Source organism: Oncorhynchus clarkii, chromosome 7 (genome assembly GCF_045791955.1).
Source record: "Oncorhynchus clarkii lewisi isolate Uvic-CL-2024 chromosome 7, UVic_Ocla_1.0, whole genome shotgun sequence".
In the NCBI taxonomy this organism is placed as follows: domain Eukaryota; kingdom Metazoa; phylum Chordata; class Actinopteri; order Salmoniformes; family Salmonidae; genus Oncorhynchus; species Oncorhynchus clarkii.
In genome coordinates this window covers 62356555-62378676 of record NC_092153.1, presented here as the reverse complement: position 1 = coordinate 62378676, position 22122 = coordinate 62356555, and the positions used below count along the sequence as shown (strand labels likewise).

Genomic DNA, 22122 nt, shown 5'->3' with positions numbered 1-22122 from the left:
TTTTTCTTTAACCACTGATGAGTGAAGATGGGAGATTTATTTCCCCAATGCTCTATTTTCCACCATTTTGTTTTCTTCTATCAAATCCTCACACCGGTTATCAAAACAGTTCCATATCCTTCTTTTTACCCCACAGTCGTGCATCTTCAGTTAAAAAAGGCGCACCACAATATGTCCATTGTTTTCGAGAGCAAATCAACTGGAATGAATCTATATTTGTTTGTATTTCTCGTTTGTCTGTCTACACTACAGCAGGAAACACGCATGTATTCTGCCAAGCCACAAGGCGGCGCAATGGGCGCATGTAACTATGGACCTTCAGATATCTGATTGAGATTTCTTTTACTAGCAAGTTAGTTTAGGCAAAGGCTATCTAATTGTTTTGAAAACACACTGTATTGTTTTCTAAAGTATTAGCTAGGCCTGGTTTATTATAACTCGCCGTGTGCTTCACATTATAAACCCTACTCATTCTCTCGTCATCATGGACTAGGAATATTACGAGAGGAATATTGGAGACTGGGATGGTCCGGATGGCAACGTAAACACAATCTTTAGCTACTGTATGTAGCCAGCTAGTGAATGTACAATGTAGCAAAAAATATATATTGTATCTACATTGTTGCAGGCTGTTGATTCATTGTTTGACAGAGCCAAATCGCGAATTTATATGGCGATAGCTTCAATGTTAAGATGTTCTTTCCTTGGCTGAAGTGATGTGACTTTCATATAGCAGGACGACTATGTTGAAGGGGAGAAAGATGGGAAAGTTCAGGAGGACTGCCTACAGAAGTTCTCCAGCAGAGATTACATCATGGAGCCTGCTGTTCACCCTTAAAACGTAAACACACTATTGCGTGTGTCTGCCTAGTAACGTTAGTGTGTGAAGAGTCCGACCATTTCCTGCAGAGGCTTCTGTTTCCACAGTTATTTCAGGCTGGTGGCTCCCCTGAACACGTCATCCAGCTCCTGTCGGAGAACTACTCCGCTGTGGCCCAGACTGTCAACCTGCTGGCAGAGTGGCTCATCCAGATGGGTAAACAACAATGGACTGGGCTGAAAATGGCACCCTTTTCCCTATGCAGTGTACTACTTTTGACCAGTAATGCACTGCATGGGGAATAGTGTGCCATTTGGGACAAAACCCTGGACTCCACATACACTGAAAATGTTTTTTTGTTCCTCTCACACTGTTTGAGACACATAGTGGAATGTATGTTTTTTCGGACTGTGTATTGCAGGTGTAGATCCAGCTCAGGTGCAGGAACGGGTAGAGAATCACTTGAAGAGTCTGCTGATCAAGCATTTGACCCCCAGAAGGCTGACTCCATCTTTACCGTGGAGGGAGAGGTGAGATATCAGTCGCCAGTGAAAGACAAACCACCAATGCTTTGCTGTGATCTGAATGTGACAGATAGCTCAAAACTGGTGCACTCCTGCTTGCTTGCTGTTTTTTTTCACTCTTATTTCGTCTCCTAGAAAAAAAACTTGATTAATCATATACATTTTTTTAATTCTCTGTTCTTGCATGTAATGTGTTTCCCTCAGAGTATAATAGAAAACCTATCGTATGTAGTGTATATAAACGTCCATTTTTCAGGACCCTGTCTTACAAAGATAATTCGTAAAAATCCAAATAACTTCACAGATCTTCAGTGTAAAGGGTTTAAACACTGTTTCCGATACTTGTCCAATGAACCATAAAACATTTATGAACATGCACCTGTGGAACGGTCGTTAAGACACTAACAGCTTACAGACGGTAGGCAATTAAGGTCACAGTTATGAAAACTTAGGACACTAAAGAGGCCATTCTACTGACTCTGAAAAACACCAAAATATGCCCAGGGTCCCTGCTCATCTGCGTGAACGTGCCTGAGGCATGCTGCAAGGAGGCATGAGGACTGCTGAGGGAAATAAAGGGAAATAAATTGCAATGTCCATACTGTGAGACGCCTGAGACAGGACGGACAGTGGCAGACCACCTGCACAGGATCGGTACATCTGAACATCACCCCTGTGGGACAGGTACAGGATGGCAACAACAACTGCCCGAGTTACACCAGGTCATCCTGACATGACCCTCCAGCATGACAATGTCACCAGCAATACTGCTCGTTCTGTGTGTGATTTCCTGCAAGACAGGAATGTCAGTGTTCTGCCATGGCCAACGAAGAGCCCGGATCTGAATCCCATTGAGCAAGTCTGGGATCGGAGGGTGAGGGCTAGGGCCAATCCCCCCCAGAAATGTCTGGGAATTTGCAGGTGCCTTGGTAGAAGAGTGGGGTAACATCTCACAGCAAAAACTGGCAAATCTGGTGCAGTCCATGAGGAGGAGATGCACTGCAGTACTTAATGCAGCTGGTTGCCACACCAGATACTGACTGTTAATTTTGATTTTGACCCCCTCCTTTGTTCAGGGACACATTATTCAATTTCTGTTAGTCACATGTCTGTGGAACATGTTCAGTTTATGTCTTATGTTCATGCAAATATTTACACGTGAAGTTTGCTGAAATAAACGCAGTTGACATTGAGAGGACGTTTCTTTTTTTTACTGAGTTTAGTAACCCTGTCCTCTTGTTGGTTCAGACTCCTTTCTGGATGGAACAGATGATCGCCCACACCACCTGGAGAAACCTTTTCTACAAGCTGGCCGAGGCCAACCCTGACTGTCTGATGCTCAACTTCACTGTCAAGGTACTGATGATCACCCAGCAGTTAATAACCTCTTAGAGCTACCCCCCTACTTTTTTCAATTTCCGCCTGAAGACATACCCAAATCTAACTGCCTGTAGCTCAGCCACAGAACCAAGGATATGCATATTATTGGTACCATTTGAAAGAAAACACTCTGAAGTTTGTGTAAATGTGAATTGAATGTAGGAGAATATAACACAATAGATCTGGCTTAGATAATACAATGAAAAAAAACATGTTTCTTCTTTTTATTGTTGTATCATCATCTTTAAAATGAACAAGATAAAACAAACATTCAGATAGGATGATGGGGACAATTTCAGTGAAAAACATAAGAGGGCAACAGTACTCTCCAAAATGAGTGTGCTTCATGACATTTATCATGAAGTCACCCAGGTGTCCCACACAAGTAGCCCAAATGTACCCAAGTGGCCAAATTGGTGAAGTTATACATTTTGAATGGAATAACTATATACAAAATACCAAAATGGTATTCTAACACACCCCCCCCCCCACACACCCCCAAAAATGGAGAAAAAACATGGAGAAAAAATAATATACATTTACAAAATAACACAATATTTGGAAGACCCTCAGTCCTCTACACAATATTGTGCTGCTGATGCCAGGTGCCATAGCACATCCATGCCTGCAGAAATACATTTGGGCAGATGAACACCACTTGTGGCAGGAGCTGGATGAACCAGCTTCAGTGGGGGATGGACACCTTGGCACTGCGGGCTCCCATTCGGAGTAAATGTCACTGTGAAAGAAAATGTTCAGTTAGAATAGTTTCACATATGAGCCCTGTATCAACAGGTATAATAAACAGATATATATAGAGTACAGGGAACACAAGGTTGAATATATTATTATAGACCTGCTAGATATACTGTCTCATTTATATTATGACATTTCAGCTAGATCTACTGTCTCTATTATATTATGACAGACCAGCTAGATCTACTGTCTTTATTATATTACAACAGACCAGCTGTATCTACTGTCTCCATTTCACTTTGGCCGTTGTTGTGGGCCTGCCCTCCCCTCAACAGCCTCAAATAGGCTATTTCATTTCACAAATAATATTTTATATTATTAATTTCAAACAACGGCATTAGCATGAGAAGAACTTACCAGTCCAAAACGATGCCCTCTCCGTTCAAAAAATATTCCTCCATTTGGGAATCGCTAAATTAATCAAATCAAATCAAATTTATTTATATAGCCCTTCGTACATCAGCTGATATCTCAAAGTGCTGTACAGAAACCCAGCCTAAAACCCCAAACAGCAAGCAATGCAGGTGTAGAAGCACGGTGGCTAGGAAAAATTCCCTAGAAAGGCCAAAACCTAGGAAGAAACCTAGAGAGGAACCAGGCTATGTGGGGTGGCCAGTCCTCTTCTGGCTGTGCCGGGTGGAGATTATAACAGAACATGGCCAAGATGTTCAAATTTTCATAAATGACCAGCATGGTCGAATAATAATAAGGCAGAACAGTTGAAACTGGAGCAGCAGCACGGCCAGGTGGACTGGGGACAGCAAGGAGTCATAATGTCAGGTAGTCCTGGGGCATGGTCCTAGGGCTCAGGTCCTCAGAGAGAGAGAAAGAAAGAGAGAAGGAGAGAATTAGTGAACGCACACTTAGATTCACACAGGACACCGATTAGGACAGGATAAGTACTCCAGATATAACAAACTGACCCTAGCCCCCCGACACATAAACTACTGCAGCATAAATACTGGAGGCTGAGACAGGAGGGGTCAGGAGACACTGTGGCCCCATCTGAGGACACCCCCCAGGGCCAAAATTGTGTGTACATCTGTACATCTAGACTTAGATTTAGCTTTCCCTGACTTAGTCGCCATACTGATTGATATATAAACAGCTGAATATGCGCTTTACCAAAACAATGCTGTGCGCAACATGCGTGGCTCCTTCCGGTATGAATCGTCAATGGCGAATGAACCTCTTTACGCCGGAGTTTACTACATGGGTTGGTCTTCCAACACATAAACATTACATTTTGCCGTTTACCTCAGCTCATTGGCTATCTACCCAGCTAGATTTCAAGACGATCAGTGGTCATTGGGTTAAAATATAGTCAATCAGCGAAACAGAGGTCATATCATTGGTGCAAAATGATGTCATTACTTGTTATCTTCAAATCGATTTCTTTCAGTCAATACGTCCCGCGAAATGACCCATCAGGTTTGGTTGTGTTACAAACAAACCAGTTGATTGCAATGAAACCAAACATGACTAAAAAAGTCACGTTTTGTGTCTGTATTTACCTCGAATGTGTCGTCGAAAATGGAATGAGACGGAATTCACGACACAAGCGGTTCTCAAAATGTTTCGTGTTAGGCTATAAAAATGGATTTATCAAACAAAAGATCATTCATTGTGTAACAATGAGCATTGGGATTGCAAACAGAGGAAGATCGTCAAAGGTAAGCGATTTATTTTATTGCAGTTTGTGATTTTGTTACGCCATAGTTGTTTTTTATGGGGCTCTATCCTCAGATAATCACATCTTATTCTTTCGCAGCAAATCCTTTTTTAAATCTGACTACGCAGTTGGATTAGCAAGATTCTAGGCTTTCGAAACATGTGAGACACTTGTATTTTCATTAATGTTTAATATGACTATTTATGTAGTATGTTGCCGAATTTCATCCCACTACCCGGTTCGGTGCGCAGAGAGGTTAATAACTAACGTCGTTATGGGTCAAACGGTGTCATGTTCCTCCTCTCCTTGCTGATTTTTTTTTTGTGTGTGTGTGTGTGTGTGTGTGTGTCTTCAGCTCATCTCAGACGGGGGCTACCAGGGGAGATCACCAGTGTGTCCACGGCGTGCCAGCAGCTGGAGGTGTTCACCAGGGTCCTGAGAACCTCTCTGGCCACACTGCTGGATGGAGGAGAGGACAACCTGGAGAAGAACCTGCCAAAGTTCGCTGTGAGCCTCTAATCAGGTCCCCCCCTGTCCATATAATTATATTAATTAGGATCTAAAAGGCAATACTGATTCTAGAGATCAGCACTCCTACTCTGAGACGCTTTATGATTACCGGTCCTGGTGTTCCCAAGAATAAGATCTAGGCATATTTGTCATTCTCACTCAATACAAATCCTTGGTTTGATGATTTTGTAAATGTGATGTATTCAAGATTTTGAATCATTATGAAAGGGGTACTTCAATCAGTATTTCACTAACCAATATGTAATTGCAGGACATTGGGACCACAACACAACATGTTGCAGGCTACCTGTCTTTTGGCATGAGTGTCTCTGTTTGTGTGGTTGGTTTGGAGCTGAACTGTTTTCTTCTCCTTTTCTGTGTTCCACAGAAGATGGTGTGTCACGGTGAGCACACTTACCTGTTCGCCCAGGCCATGATGTCCATCATGTCTCAGGAGGAGCAGGGAGGGTCGGCCATGCGCAGGATCGGCCAGGAAGTACAGAAGTCTGCACATCAGAGGTATCCTGCCCTCTACACTATTTTGCCAGTATTGACTTACTTGACAAGCTTTTGGCTCCTATAAGGAGCATAGGCTGTTGATGCATGTCCTCCATCTTGGCAGCATTACATATGATTGAAGGAAATGCATTGAATTTATTTAAATTGATTCCTGCGTTTTGTGAAAGGATGGTTGTATTATCTGTAAAATCCATTGTTACAATAAGTTTGAACAGTGAGTGAGCAGCTTTGTGGAAAAGGCAGTCTAATGAAGTTATGCTCTCAACTGTCACAATCTCAACTGAATTGGTTGGATAGTAGTAAAATATTGATAGTGTTTGCCTTATCAGGTGTAGGATTTGATTGCCCCACCGTACACTTGGGACTTTGTCCAGCTGTTCCTGCCCATCCTGGAGAACGACAGCATCGCTGGAACCATTCGGACAGAAGGAGAACATGACCCTGTTGCGGAGTTCATAGGTCAATCTCTTATACCATCTTTTTCATGGCCCAAAAGTGTCTACATGGTTTAATATTTTCCTTTTGCTCAGTTATAGAATCTTAATATATAATTATCATTTTGCTCCGTTTCAGCCCACTGCAAATCCAACTTCATCATAATGAACTGAGAATGACACTGGTTCGGTTTAACTTGACTGAGGATGTATCGGGAAGACCAGGACCTTTTGGTTATGAGCCAATCCCTGGATGTGTTCTGCTGAACGAGGACTGGAACATTGCCGATTGAGGCTGACCACTTGGGTGTAGACTTTCACCTGCAACTTTTTATTTTCAAATGTGGTGTAAACACATGACTCAGAATTAGGATGTTGTGTATTATTGCTTGTCTGGAGGTATGTGGAGAACTTGTGCAGCTCCATTCATTTCACTGTAGTTTCCATTAGTATGAGCTAAAGTTTAGGTCTGTTAATATGTATGTATGACTGACTGCTCAAAAGGTTTGGCCTTTTTCATGGTTGCCTTTTTCAATTTGACAAGAATCATGACACATCTTGGTTTTATTAGTTCCAGACGTAGCGACATCCACCATTCTGCAGCATTTATTTTGAGGTGGTTCAGAAAATGTATCAACTATTAAAATAAGTTTCTGTAACAGGCCTGGATTCAAACAAATTGAACTGTGGAAACCGTCATGAAGACAAGCATAAATTACCTTTAAGCTAAGTGCAGTGAGATATCAGTGCATTTGTTTGAACCCTGGCCTTGCTTTCAGAATACTGAAATCATTCAGTTAAATTTGCATACAACAAAAGACAAGTGGCATCAGAATTGATCAAAGCTTTAACATTTACAGCCACAATTAATTATTCCTAGCCTTTTGAGCTTAAGCTAAATTGTGCACCTAATATCAGCATTTGTACTTGTTCAGTAACATTTTGTATAAGAAAAAGATCCGAAAGCACATCAAGGCAACATTTTTTTTAAATAACTTCCCTCTTCCTGATTTTACCATGGTACATTGTTACAATGTGGAAGTAGCCTGAGATTGTATATCTATAGTTTTCTATGACAATGCTGCCTATTAACAGCTTCAAGGGCCTCATTTATAAATGCTGCCTACATGCAAAAGTTGGCATTCATAAAAACTGAAAATGTGCTTACCTCCATGCAAACACACATTTTGTAGTGGTTGAAGTCTGGTATTCCAAGCAGGCAAGTTGGTATTTTGTGCAAATGGTGGATGACACGCTTATTTAAAAAAATTTTTTAAAAAGGCAACCATTTGCTGTTAGAAGAGCAAACATGTATAGGTACACATTTAGTTTTTTGGGATCTTAAATAATTAGGAAATTATTTTCATAACCATTGCAGAATAAATTCCTCACCTTTTCTGGGTGCTAGCCATACAACAAATTACCATCTCATTTAAAATGGGCCTAGTAAATATATAGCACATGCAATCCCATAGGCAGCGCAGTTTATAAGATATACTTCAATGTAAAAGACTGTGGAACTGTCAGTAGCTTACCATAAATTAAAATGTTTGAGAGTAGACTAGACAACGTTTCAGATTTCACGGGAAGTTCAGCATATTTAGGTTGGGGGGGAAAGTCTTGAATTCAAACGTTCTACTGACAGGTCCACACAAATGTGCCACTTTTTTTTCCCCTTTCAGAAACTGTCCTCTGCAAAATATTAAGATTCTGTCAACACCTCAAAACATTTGATCATATTTGTGCTTTCTTTTAGAAACTGTGGCCTAATTCCAATAGTTCCAATTTATACAGCAAATAAAGGGCATTATTGTCACCATAAAAAGGTGAATGAGGGCATTTTCCAGGCAGAGTTTTAACGCTCGTTCACGCATGCAGTTTTACGACAGGTCCGATTCATAAAATCTCAATATTTTGATGCGGACAGATATTTAGTGTGAAATTTACGCAACGGTTGATGGAGGCCCCAGGTCTTTAGAAGAAACATTGGTTGGTCCCACTGCCTGTTGTCTACATGTAGGTCTTGGGCACGATGGGATCTCCATACATGCAGTCTTCCTCCAATGCCAGGTTGTACTGACTGCCACTTCCTCCCTTGTAGGCGCTGGTCACGATCCTCAGCCAGCCCTTCTCACCCTGGCAAGAAAACACATTTACTCAATCTGGCGTTTCAGCTAGATAAAGATGCTAGAACATACATGAACAATAGAAAGTGAAGTTTATGTAATAGTCAAGTTAATAAACTACAGGAACGGCTAAAGGCTGGGATTGGTAAATCTACAGTAGAGCATGAGGCAAATTCTCTGCTGCAGCTAGTGTCATGAAAGATCACAACAGACTACCAGCTCCAATATGGCATGCAGTGTTCATTCAGTCAATGAGGATGGAACAAGCTTCCCCATAACGTCCATCTTCCGAAAAAAAAAAAACTACCTCTTCACCATGCATCTTGATTAACCTCATAGCCCCGCCCCCCACCCCCCCATAAAAATTAAACACCCTAGACTTTCACCAACACTCACTTGTCTTAGCACAGACTTTGTGGATAGCTACTTGATCTGTGGTCGTCTCACCTAGCTATCTTAAAATAAATGAAACTGTATATAAAATAAATAAAATATTTAAAAAATATATATATATTTATAAAAAATAAAAATCCCTCTAGATTACAGCGTCTGCTAAATGACTAAAATGTACAAATTTTACCCATGGCTCTCCCCATGAGTTGCGGACGATCCAGAATTCCACACCGTTCTCATCCATGCCCCAGCCGGCAACAGATACAATGTGGTTGATGAAGGGCTCCTCAATGTACTCAGAGTACAGGCCTCCAGTGTAGGCGTCCAACTTGTCAGTGGCCATGATTCCACAGCTACCAAGGACAGAAAACAAAAACTTTAGTTAAAGCGAAACTAATTAGTCAGCATTTTTTTGTTTATGTTTTTGCAAGGACGTGAAAGGAAACAGAATGCACTAGCAGATTGGAAGACTATAGGTAATACTAGTTAGCAACTTCCTTCAAACTGCACACAGAGACAAAAACGGTATCCACGAGTTCAGCTGACTCGAAGTACAGAATCAGTCAAAGGTTTGGAAACATCTCAAAAATTATTCATTCCATGGTTCCCTTTTCTTTTTTTTCTATTTTCTACATTGTAGAATAATAGTGAAGACATCAAAACTATGAAATGGCACCATGTAGTAACCAAAAGTGTTCATCAAAATAGATTCTTCAAAAATAGAAAATATAAGTAGCCACCCTTTGCTTTGACAGCTTTGCACACTCTTGGCATTCTCTCACCCAGCTTCATGAGGCAGTCACCTGTAATGCATTTCAATTAACAAGTGTGCCTTGTTAAGTTAATTTGTGGAATTTCTTTCCTCCTTCATGCATTTGAGCCAATCAGTTGGGTTGTGACAAGGTTGGGGTAGTTTACAGAAGATAGGGCTATTTGGTAAAAGACCAAGCCCATATTATGTCAAGAACAGCTCAAATATGCAAAGAGAAAATTACAGTCCATTACTTTAAAACATTAAGATCAGTCAATCTGGAAAATTATGAACTTCGAGTTTCTTCTTCAAGTGCAGTCGCAAAAACGATTAAACGCTATGAAGAAACTGGCTCTCATGAGGACCGCCACAGGAAAGGAAGACCCAGAGTTGCCTCTACTGCAGAGGATAAGTTCATTAGAGAGTTACCAGCCTCAGAAATTGCAGCCCAAATAAATGCTTCACAGCACTCAAGTAAGACACATCAACAGTTCAGAGGAGAATGCGTCAATCAGTCCTTCATGGTCAAATTGCTACAAAGAAACCACTACTAAAAAGGACACCAATAAGAAGAAGACACTGGCTTGGGCCAAGAAACATGAGCAAAGGACAGACTGGTGGAAATCAATCCTTTGGTCTGAGTCCAAATTTGAGATTTTTGGTTCCAACCGCCATGCCTTTGTAAGACTGCGTAACCAGATGACCTCCGCATGTGTGGTTCCCATCGTGAAGCATGGAGGTGGTGTGATGGTGCTTTGCTGGTGACAGTGTCAGTGATTTATTTAGAATTCAAGGCACACTTAACCAGCATGTTACCACAGCATTCTGTAGCGATACGCCATCCCATCTTGTTTGCGCTTAGTTGGACTACCATTTATTTTTCAACAGGACAATGACCCAACACACCTCCAGGCTGTGTAAGGGCTATTTGACCAAGGAGAGTGATGGAGTACTGCATCAGATAACCTGGCCTCCACAATCACCCAACCTCAACCCAATTGAGATGAGTTGGACCGCCGAGTGAAGGAAAAGCAGCCAACAAGTGCTCAGCATATGGGAACTCCTTCAAGACTGTTGGAAAAGCATTCTAGGTGAAGCTGGTTGAGAGAATGCCAAGAATGTGCAAAGCTGTCAAGGCAATGGGTGGCTACTTTGAAGAATCTAAAATATAGTTAGATTTGTTTAACACTTTTTTGGTTACTACATGATGCCATGTGTTATTTCATAGTTTTGATGTCTACAAGGTAGAAAATAGTACAAATAAAAACCCTTTGTTACATATCAGATATGTGATTTGATTGTGACTTGGCTTTACATCTTGTGCGAATCCATACACAGTCACTGTTAGGTGGGAGCTCATGAGAAGAGAAGCAGTCACCATGTTAACCCAGTCCAGTTACAAATTTTACCTTTATTTAACCAGGTAGGCCAGTTGAGAACAAGTTCTCATTTACAACTGCGACCTGGCCAAGATAAAGCAAAGAATTGCGACAAAAACAAGAGAGTTACAAACAAACGTACAGTCAATAACAAAAGAAAAATCTACGTACAGTGTGTGCAAATGTAGTAATATTAGGGAGGTAAAGGGAATAAATAGGCCATAGAGGCAAAATAATTACAATTTAGCATTAACACTGGAGTGATAGATGTGCAAGTAGAGATACTGGGGTGCAAAAGAGCAAAACAAATAATATGGGGATGAGGTAGTTGGGTGTGCCATTCACAGATGGGCTGTGTACAGGTACAGTGATCGGTAAGCTGCTCTGACAGCCGATGCTTAAAGTTAGAGAGGGAGATACAGATGCAGAGCTGTTGGCCAGGGTAGGGGTAGCCAGGTGGAATGCATGGCCAGCTGTAGAAAAATGCTTATTGAAATGATATAGTGTAGATTTATCGGTGGTGACAGTGTTTCCTAGCCTCAGTGCAGTGGGCAGCTGGGAGGAGGTGCTCTTATTCTCCATGGAGTTTACAGTGTCCCAAAACTTTTTGGAATTAGTGTTGCAGGATTCCTGGTTGAAAAAGCTAGCCTTAGCTTTCCTAACTGAAAAGTTGCATATCGCAGGGGCTATTCAATGCTAGTGCAGTACGCCACAGGATTTTTTGTGCTGGTCAAGGGCAGACAAGTCTGGGGTGTTTTAGGGAGCGTTTGACAGTGATGAGGGGTGGTCGTTTGACTGTAGACCCATTACGGACGCAGGCAATGAGGCAGTGATCGCTGAGATCCTGGTTGAAGAAGGCAGAGGTGTATTTAGAGGACAAGTTGGTCAGGATGATATCCATGAGGGTGCCCATGGTTACGAATTTATGTGGCACCCCATTCCCTACATAGTGTAACTTTGGTTATAGAAGTGGGGGTGGGGGGGGATTTCTACTTGAGCAGTCCCTGACAAAAATAACATCTTGGCCCACTAAGAGTAGTCTTTTCTGTAAAGTTTATATTTTTCCATTTGCCTATATAGAGACACACCCTATATGTTTGAAACACGCTGTTTAAATAAATGACTCAAGAAGGAGCCTAACCAGAAGAAGAAAAAGACCTGTTCCCGAACCCCCTCCTCCCGCTGCTGGCCTGAAGTTGCAGGTAATGAGCTACACCAGCGGTCAGCAACCTTTTCCATTTGGAGTGCCAATTTGACCATTTCTACCAATCATGATTTTCATATGCACATTTTCATTCATAATCTTTACATCACAAAATCCTTGTCTATGGTTAATCTACATTCAATCTAAATGAGAAATATACAAATCTAAAAGTAACTTATTGCCATTGCTAGCTATTTAATAACCTACATAAAGCATAAACATTGCAGCCTGCAAGTAGAAAATATCCTGATAAATATTCTATAAATCACATTGGCCATGCGTAGCCAATCCTGGGGCGGCAGCCTAGTTGTTAGAGCGTTGGACTAGTAACCGGAAGGTTGCAAGTTCAAATCCCAGAGCTGACAAGGTACAAATCTGTCGTTCTGCCCCTGAACAGGCAGTTAACCCACTGTTCCTAGGCCGTCATTGAAAATAAGAATGTTCTTAACTGACTTGCCTAGTTAAATACAAATATTGTGTTGTGTACCATGACAGTCTGCATAGCTGTTTATACTGTATCAGTGTGAAAAGTAGGGGATCTGACAAATCAATAACATTACATTGCTATACTGACTAATAAAAACTCACATTGCGCTGTAAAAAAAAACGTCAGTATATCGGTCTTCAATCATTTGGTTGCTGATTTCATGATTTTATTCAGGTCTACTTAAAAAAAAAATAATAATACATCAAGTGAGTGAACTAGCTTACGTTGGCTAGCTCTAATGGTGCGTCAACTGACAAAAATGAGCCAAGTTAATTTACCTCTTGAAACGGGACACAAGGGACATTTCCATACACCCAGCAGCTGTTAGATTCTGCTATCTTATAGATAGATAGAGTTGAACTGGTTCTTGTCTACTAGCTAGCTACTTCGTTTCTCTTCAAACAGAATTTCAGTCGAGATGAAACATTAGCTGACGTTACATTTCAGTTACACTACTAGCTCAGAACTGGGAATAAATACTTTTTTCTATTAAGTCAAACCTGTTACCTTGACAGCTACATCAGTCAAATAAAGAGCTGCCAGTTTCTGCTCTGATAACTGAGAAAAAGCACAACAAAGAGACAGCACCACTGTGCTGGTCAGAAGCTTTGTCTTCACACTGCCTGTCTGCACACTGTGGTGTCGGAGAGCAGCCCTAAAATCCTGACGGCTGAAACCTCCAAACAGCCTACCCGACCACTCTGAGGCATCCGTATGGTCCTAAAGCACACATGCCGATTTTTGTATCACAGTGCATTGATAAAACTGGGGAGGGGACAAAATTGCAATTTCAGAACGTGAAAGTTGCACCCCTGCATTTGAGACACAGCCCATGTTGACCAGGTCCAGTTCCTAACCTGATAGGTCCTCCAGCGTAGATCTCAGCCATCATCTTCTCCCTCCCACTGATGGCGCCGAAGTCTCCGACCTTCCACAGGGTATAGTTCTGGATGATGTTACAGACTCCGAATGTTGTGCAGGTTCCACACTGATTGAATGGTTTGCACTCTGCAAGACACAATATGGAGAACATTTTAAGCCTGAGAAATTGTAAATTAACAGAATCTTAATTTGAGGTGACAAATTCTTGTGATCAAGTCATGGGAAAAAAATGTAATGTACAACCAAGAAAAAATTATGTTCAGCTAGGAGTTCTTGAGGCCTTACTCTGGTCCTTGGCCTGGTAGTTGTTGCAGGTCTCGTCAGGGATGCCGTGTTTGTTGGCGTACTCCCACACCCCAGAGTGATCCCCTCCATGACAGGAGCCAGCCTCACCACAGTCCACCACATTCTGGACTGACAGATAAGCAGAGGGCCAGGCTCCCTTTCGCTTGATGTTGATGCGATCTGACAAAGGAGAGCAAACCACCAACAACCAGTCCATTAATTTAGTACAGGTGACAGAATCTGCTCTTACATGTTCACAAGTCAAACTTAGTAAGGACTACTCTAGAACTTTGAAGTCATGGTATTGTTATGATAAAAGGACAAATGACTACTTGTATGAGCAAAGGAGGAACTGTACTTTGCATTCTACAACAAACATGCTTTACAGGAACAAGATTTACAGCATAACCTGAATTACAGGAAACCATGAAGCTTTAACTGCACGTCAGCACATTCAGAGGTTGGCATTGCCACACCGCTTCACTGCCTCACCACTTCCCTGAATTTGGGTCATGTGTTAAATGCCTAACAGACATGCATGTTTGAACAATTATTACAATGTTTACTCCACCTTTGGTATAAAATTGTTTCCAAGTTACTTTAATTTGGTACAAATCATCTTTATGACCATCTTGATGATGAATTACCAAGATGTGCAATACTGTACTTATAGTGAATCAGAGGTTTGAGACATCTGTGGCCAAATAATAGAATTTCACAATCTGATCATCCATTTGTCCCTTTGTACGGTGCTCCCTCCTGATGCAAGAGAGTCTGTAAAACTCCCAAATAAATTGGATATGGGTTGTTCATTTCTATGAGCTGTACAGGTCGGACGACTGTGGAAAGGCGAACTTGAGGTTAAGCTACCTGCCATGGCGCTGGTGCTGCCGTGTGCCCAGCAGGAGCCACAGTATTGGGGGATGTGCTGATTGCGAGTGGTGCTGACGTAGTTGGTGCCGTTGATGTTCCTCCAGTCCCACGTCTTGGGGAGCTCATTGAGTTTCAGGAACTTGTGGGGTCTAGGCAACGTCCTAATGAAAGACATGACATCAGGGTACAAGGTTCTCTAGACAGAATTCTAATGTAGAGCAGCTAAAAACAGTCTCAGCAAGCATGACGGATAACAAAAATGCAGTGCGCACTTAAGGTCCCATACCATGACGGTACAATTCAAAACCTGACCAGGGGTGTAATCATTAGTCCAAACAGTTGCAAAATGTGTTGCAAGTAAAACAAGTTTCAATTGGACAAATTCAGGTATATCCCTCCCAGTTTCATGCAGTTTGCTTTCGTTTAAGAAACGTTTAGCAACAAAAACAAATAATAGGTGTAATGAATACACCCATGATCGAACTTGGCATATCTGCCTCTCCATTCAAAGATCAAGCACTCAAAAGCATCCACAGCACAATCATACTTTCAAAACTCAGAAGCCAAATAGCTACTACCGTTGAAAGGGCCATGCATGTTTCTGGAGACATGCAGTTGTCAAATTATATATTTGGAGAGGGCAGAATTTTGATCGCCCAACAGCAAAATGGGATGAAAAGCTTTAAAAGTCAGGTCCCAAACAATTTCTGCCCATGCTACTGGAGACCCAGTCATCTCCTTCCACTCACAGACATGTCAGAACTTTTCTACCTTGTTTCCACCCTCGGCTTTGATTGCTTCATTGATTTCAAACTTTGGATAGCCATGATATGCCTTTTCTGTAATAAACTGATTAACACTTGAGTCAAAATCACAGGGGGTAAAAATTCTGCACTTGAATATTGTTTAAAGAAGAAAGTTATGTAGGAGCCTACCAATCAGCTAATTCTCATTATGGGACAATTCTGAAACCTGCAGGAACTTGGCAACATTTGAACCATTATTAAAACATATGAAAGAATTACATGCAATAAACTCATACTCAGTTACTGACCAATGATATTGAGTGCAGAATATGCAGGCAATTCACACCTGAACCAATAAAGAACACAAATCAACACTAGACAGTTGAAACCACTAGCGACAAGTGCCATAGATTTAGACATCGCAGATATCGTGTCGCATAACTGTCCCATTATTGAGGCCATCTCCATTTTGAAGTAGTCAATTTTCTTCTACTACTTCTATGAGTTGGAAAACAAAGGTTGCATACTGCCACCTGTATTATGTTTGAACCACTGAGGTATAATAAGAAATGGACTGTCTAACGTGTCCGTTGTTTTCAAGGGAATCTACTCACTTTCGCATACATGGACCTTCTAGATCTGGTTTATAAGGAGCAACATCACATGCGCACTAGCACTCACTGCGCACAGGGACCAGCCCGAGAAGCGAAGAAGTCATCACTTCATCCATAAACATTGGATGAATATAAAAGGTTAATATCTTATGTTAATATCTTCAGCAGTGAGTGATAGGTCTCAGCGACAATTACTTATATAATTTAAATGGATGTTTTGTGCAAAGACCAGAACCCATGCTAGACCAGAACCCTGTCAATTGGTTAACAGGTATAAATGCCAAGGTTGGTGATCAAAATCAAATTGTATTTGTCACATGCACTGAAAACAACAGTGACATACTTACTTACAAGCACTTAAACAATGCAGATAAGAAAAATAAGTAAAATAAATAGTCTGGGTAGCCATTTGATTAACTATTCAGGACTCTTATGGTTGGGGGGGGGGGGGGGGGGGGTAGAAGCTGTTAAGAAGCCTTTTGAACCTAGACGGTGCTCCGGTACTGCTTGCCTGTGCGTTAGCAGAGAGAACAGTCTATGACTAGGGTGGCTGGTGTCTTTGGCAATTTTTAGGGCCTTCCTCTGACACCGCCTGGTATAGAGGTCCTGGATGGCAGGAAGCTTGTCCCCAGTGATGTACTGGGCCGCACTACCCTCTGTAGTGCCTTGCGGTCGGAGGCCGAGCAGTTGCAATACCAGGCAGTCTAGATACTCTCGATGGTGCAGCTGTAGAACCTTTTGAGGATCTTAGGACCCATGTCAAATCTCCTGATGGGGAATAGGCTTTGTCATGCCCTCTTCAACAGTCTTGGTGTGTTCGGACCATGATAGTTTGTTGGTGATGAGGACACCAAGGAACTTGAAGCTCTCAACCTTCTCCACTGCAGCCCCGTCGATGAGAATGGGGGCGTGCTCGGTCCTCCTCCTGTAGTTCACAATCATCTCCTTTGTCTTGATCATATTGAGGGAGAGGTTGTTATGCTGGCACCACACAGCCAGGTTTCTGACCTTCTCCCTATAGGCAGTCCAATCGTTGTCGGTGATCAGGCCTACCACAGTTGTGTCGTCGGCAAACTTAATGGTATTGGAGTCGTGCCTGGCCATGCAGTCACGAGTGAATAGGGAGTACTGGAGGGGACTGAGCACACACCCCTGAGGGGCCCCTGTGTTGAGGATCAGCATGGCAGATGTGTTGTTACCTACACTTACCACCTGGGGGTGGCCAGTCAGGAAGTCCAGGATCCAGTTGCAGAGGGAGGTGTTTAGTACCAGGGTCCTTACTTTAGTGATGAGCTTTGAGGGTACTATGGTGCTTAACACTGAGCTGTAGTCAATGAATAGCATTCTCACTTAGGTGTTCCTTTTGTCCAGGTGGGAAAGGGCAGTCTGGTGTGAAATACAGATTCCATCTGTGGATCTGTTGGGCAGTATGCAAATTGAAGTGGGCCTAGGTTTTCTGGGATAATGGACTGTTTGCTTACAAATAATTAATTGACTGATCCCTCCTGATGACCCATATGGAATAATGTGATCTTTCCTTAACCCACAGGAAATCCCAGTTGACTACTTCAAAAATGGTTAAAGTCTTCAATGACGGCTACCCATGCTGAAACAAGCTTTTGGCACTCAGTCATCTGACATGCGCTGGCTGGCCACCGTACTTCCCATATCAGAGACATGGCTGTGATTGTATGCTGTCAGAGTATATACACACACACACCACAAAAATGACTAATTATGCAGTGTTGCGCAAGTACAAAATAAATGACCATCTTTAGACAGGTGTTTTCACACTTTATTTAACTAGGCAAGTCAGTTAAGAACACATTCTTATTTACAATGAGCCTAGGAACAGTGAGTTAACTGCCTTGTTCAGTGGCAGAACGACCGTTTTTTTTTTAACCTTGTCACTCGGAACCCGGTTCGCTGATTTTTTTGTGCAGTGTGAACACTCCAAGGGAACCCATCAAAAGAGCCCCCGAAACGAACTCGAGAGATGGTCCGAGTTCGGTTCACTTACGGCAATGCGAATACAAAGTCCCCCAGGTTCGCTTATCATTATTCCTGCACGGGACTGCTACAGCAACGTTTCCCTGCCATAACTCCTCACATTGGTGCCACAAAGGGGAGATGTAAAGGTTCACGCAACAAACGTGTGCTGTTTAGCATATTCATTTGCGATTGTCAATAATGCAGAGAAAAGCCTATAGATCACATATTGCAAATAGAGCTTCATAAGCTGTTTATTCGATTGTGGGGTTTGATTAGTGTGAGGATACAACATATTTAGGGAGTACCACAACATAGTGTACAAAATCAATTACAGCTCTTAAAAGGAGCAGTAACCTACATCGGGTGTACACTTCAATTACAGCATTATTTAATAGAGTTATTTTCTGCTATTTCTTCTGTTACCAATCATATTCACATGTTAATAGTATCTCATAACGTTCATACATTTTAGTTATTTAGCAGACGCTCTTTTCAAGAGCGACTTACAATTTCTGAGTTCATCTTAAGATCGCTCCGTGAAACAACACGCCATCACAATCGTATCAAGTACATTTTCCCTCAAAGTATTCATCACTAAAGTCAGTGCAAGCGGGGAAAAAATGTGTTCCTTTAGGTCTCATCTCTTAATTAAATGCAATCTATTAGCTTCCAAAATGTAAATCAAGGTACATCATTCCATCAAGGTCTTATGGAATGGCTTGTCCTGCACTTCGCAAAAACCCAGAGGGCATTGAGTGAATGTTGGAAAATATATATTGGTTCCTTTCTAAACATAGCGATGTGAATGCAAAGATGACTCGGACCACTAAATATTTGAATTGAACTGGCAAAATAGTTGAGTCCTCATTCAAAGGCAAGGGCAACGTGAATACAAAGATAACGGAGTAATTTTGCTCTTTTCTTTTTACCCCAGATTTCATTTAAAAAATGACTGAGATCTGTTATTTTAAAGAGGACTGTGTGAAAACACCCTGATACAACTGGAAACAAAATCACTAGAACCATGTTGCAACAACTCTAGCTACTATTTTTAGCTGGAGAGCAAGCACTTAGACAGCAAACATATCAAATTAGCTGATAGAAGACAGCTAAAGTTACCTGACTCCATTGTGCTTGGTCAGCTTGGGTCGATAGCATGGCTGTTTCTCGTTAAAGTAGCGTCCAGCAAAGACACCAGACAACATAAACACAAACAACAACAGTGCTCGAGCCATGTTGGAAAAGATCAGTCATATGACTTCCTAGGAACTTTTATTTTTATGGTTTCACCCGAGGGTCAACCTGAACAGGGCGCAGGCGCAGCGCAGACTGTGTCAAAAGTATTATACTTCCCTGTCATTGATTACCTGTTTTACAGACAGGACGATATGATTCTCACCTCGCAGTTCGACCTATGTGCATAACCACATAGCAAATTTCATCCCATGATTAGTGACTCGCTACATAGAGTATAACAGGAAAAGCTGAATTGATTTTGTTTTACAGACGTTGCACCTTCTAATTAATTAATAAACCAACCAACTGAACCCACTGCTGCCCTTTAAAGCAAGAATCTTTAGCTGCTACGTCCGTTTGTGGACTTAAAGATACAGTGCCTTGCGAAAGTATTCGGCCCCCTTGAACTTTGCGACCTTTTGCCACATTTCAGGCTTCAAACATAAAGATATAAAACTGTATTTTTTTGTGAAGAATCAACAACAAGTGGGACACAATCATGAAGTGGAACGACATTTATTGGATATTTCAAACTTTTTTAACAAATCAAAAACTGAAAAATTGGGCGTGCAAAATTATTCAGCCCCTTTACTTTCAGTGCAGCAAACTCTCTCCAGAAGTTCAGTGAGGATCTCTGAATGATCCAATGTTGACCTAAATGACTAATGATGATAAATACAATCCACCTGTGTGTAATCAAGTCTCCGTATAAATGCACCTGCACTGTGATAGTCTCAGAGGTCCGTTAAAAGCGCAGAGAGCATCATGAAGAACAAGGAACACACCAGGCAGGTCCGATATACTGTTGTGAAGAAGTTTAAAGCCAGATTTGGATACAAAAAGATTTCCCAAGCTTTAAACATCCCAAGGAGCAATGTGCAAGCGATAATATTGAAATGGAAGGAGTATCAGACCACTGCAAATCTACCAAGACCTGGCCGTCCCTCTAAACTTTCAGCTCATACAAGGAGAAGACTGATCAGAGATGCAGCCAAGAGGCCCATGATCACTCTGGATGAACTGCAGAGATCTACAGCTGAGGTGGGAGACTGTCCATAGGACAACAATCAGTCGTATATTGCACAAATCTGGCCTTTATGGAAGAGTGGCAAGAAGAAAGCCATTTCTTAAAGATATCCATAAAAAGTGTCGTTTAAAGTTTGCCACAAGCCACCTGGGAGACACACCAAACATGTGGAAGAAGGTGCTCTGGTCAGATGAAACCAAAATTGAACTTTTTGGTAACAATGCAAAACGTTATGTTTGGCGTAAAAGCAACACACCATCCCCACTGTCAAACATGGTGGTGGCAGCATCATGGTTTGGGCCTGCTTTTCTTCAGCAGGGACAGGGAAGATGGTTAAAATTGATGGGAAGATGGATGGAGCCAAATACAGGACCATTCTGGAAGAAAACCTGATGGAGTCTGCAAAAGACCTGAGACTGGGACGGAGATTTGTCTTCCAACAAGACAATGATCCAAAACATAAAGCAAAATCTACAATGGAATGGTTCAAAAATAAACATATCCAGGTGTTAGAATGGCCAAGTCAAAGTCCAGACCTGAATCCAATCGAGAATCTGTGGAAAGAACTGAAAACTGCTGTTCACAAATGCTCTCCATCCAACCTCACTGAGCTCGAGCTGTTTTGCAAGGAGGAATGGGGAAAAAAATTCAGTCTCTCGATGTGCAAAACTGATAGAGACATACCCCAAGCGACTTACAGCTGTAATCGCAGCAAAAGGTGGTGCTACAAATTATTAACTTAAGGGGGCTGAATAATTTTGCACGCCCAATTTTTCAGTTTTTGATTTGTTAAAAAAGTTTGAAATATCCAATAAATGTCGTTCCACATCATGATTGTGTCCCACTTGTTGTTGATTCTTCACAAAAAAATACAGTTTTATATCTTTATGTTTGAAGCCTGAAATGTGGCAAAAGGTCGCAAAGTTCAAGGGGGCCGAATACTTTCGCAAGGCACTGTATATACCCATTGATAAACCCAAACATAAAAGCTTGTTTTACTCCAATGTGTGTAAACAATTTAAACAAACACTATTGATAGCCTCAACATAGTTAAAGCTACAATATGTTACTTTTTGGGCGACCAGACAAAATTCACATTGAAAGATTTGTAACTCACATTTCTTTCTCATTGAAAGCAAGTCTAAGAAGCAGTAGACCTGTTGTATGTGCGTTATTTTTATGCTTTCCAGTCTCTCTTACTTTAATTTTGTTCACCAGCTTCAAACAGTTGAAAATACAATATTTTGGGATATGGAAAATATATTTCACAGTGGCTTAGATGGTATAATGATTCTCTACATCAGTGATCAACAAGATTCAGCCGGACCGCAAATTTACCGCAAGAAGCCCAAAACAGATGTTTGACTAAAACAATCATTTCAAAGCTAGCTTACGTTTGTATACGATCACGTCTCTATTATGCGTAGAAACACTTGTAACAGATTTCTTAAATTAATATCACTTGGAACTAATTTCCTGGTGTTATTACAGTCTTATGTCCAACAATGAAAA

The 22122-nt window shown here is 41.5% G+C and overlaps 1 protein-coding gene and 1 pseudogene across 2 annotated transcripts; one reads left to right on the top strand and one right to left on the bottom strand.

Annotated features, from left to right (window-relative positions):
* The first annotated feature begins 533 nt into the window (after positions 1 to 533).
* On the top strand, positions 534 to 7542 carry LOC139412650 (negative elongation factor D-like; annotated as a pseudogene).
* Positions 7178 to 19683, bottom strand: LOC139413619 (cathepsin Z-like). 2 transcript variants are annotated; one of them, XM_071161226.1, is made up of 7 exons: positions 19467 to 19623; positions 15767 to 15844; positions 14993 to 15156; positions 14123 to 14302; positions 13813 to 13963; positions 9322 to 9487; positions 7178 to 8751 (listed from the first exon to the last, which is right to left on the bottom strand). In XM_071161226.1, the coding sequence occupies exons 1-7, from the start codon at positions 19580 to 19582 to the stop codon at positions 8626 to 8628; spliced, it is 981 nt and encodes a 326-aa protein (XP_071017327.1). In that variant the 5' UTR covers positions 19583 to 19623; the 3' UTR covers positions 7178 to 8625. The 2 variants fall into 2 exon arrangements, with proteins under 2 accessions (XP_071017327.1, XP_071017328.1); XM_071161227.1 differs by lacking the exon at positions 15767 to 15844 and having other exon boundaries at positions 19467 to 19683.
* Between the last annotated feature and the right edge of the window lie 2439 nt (positions 19684 to 22122).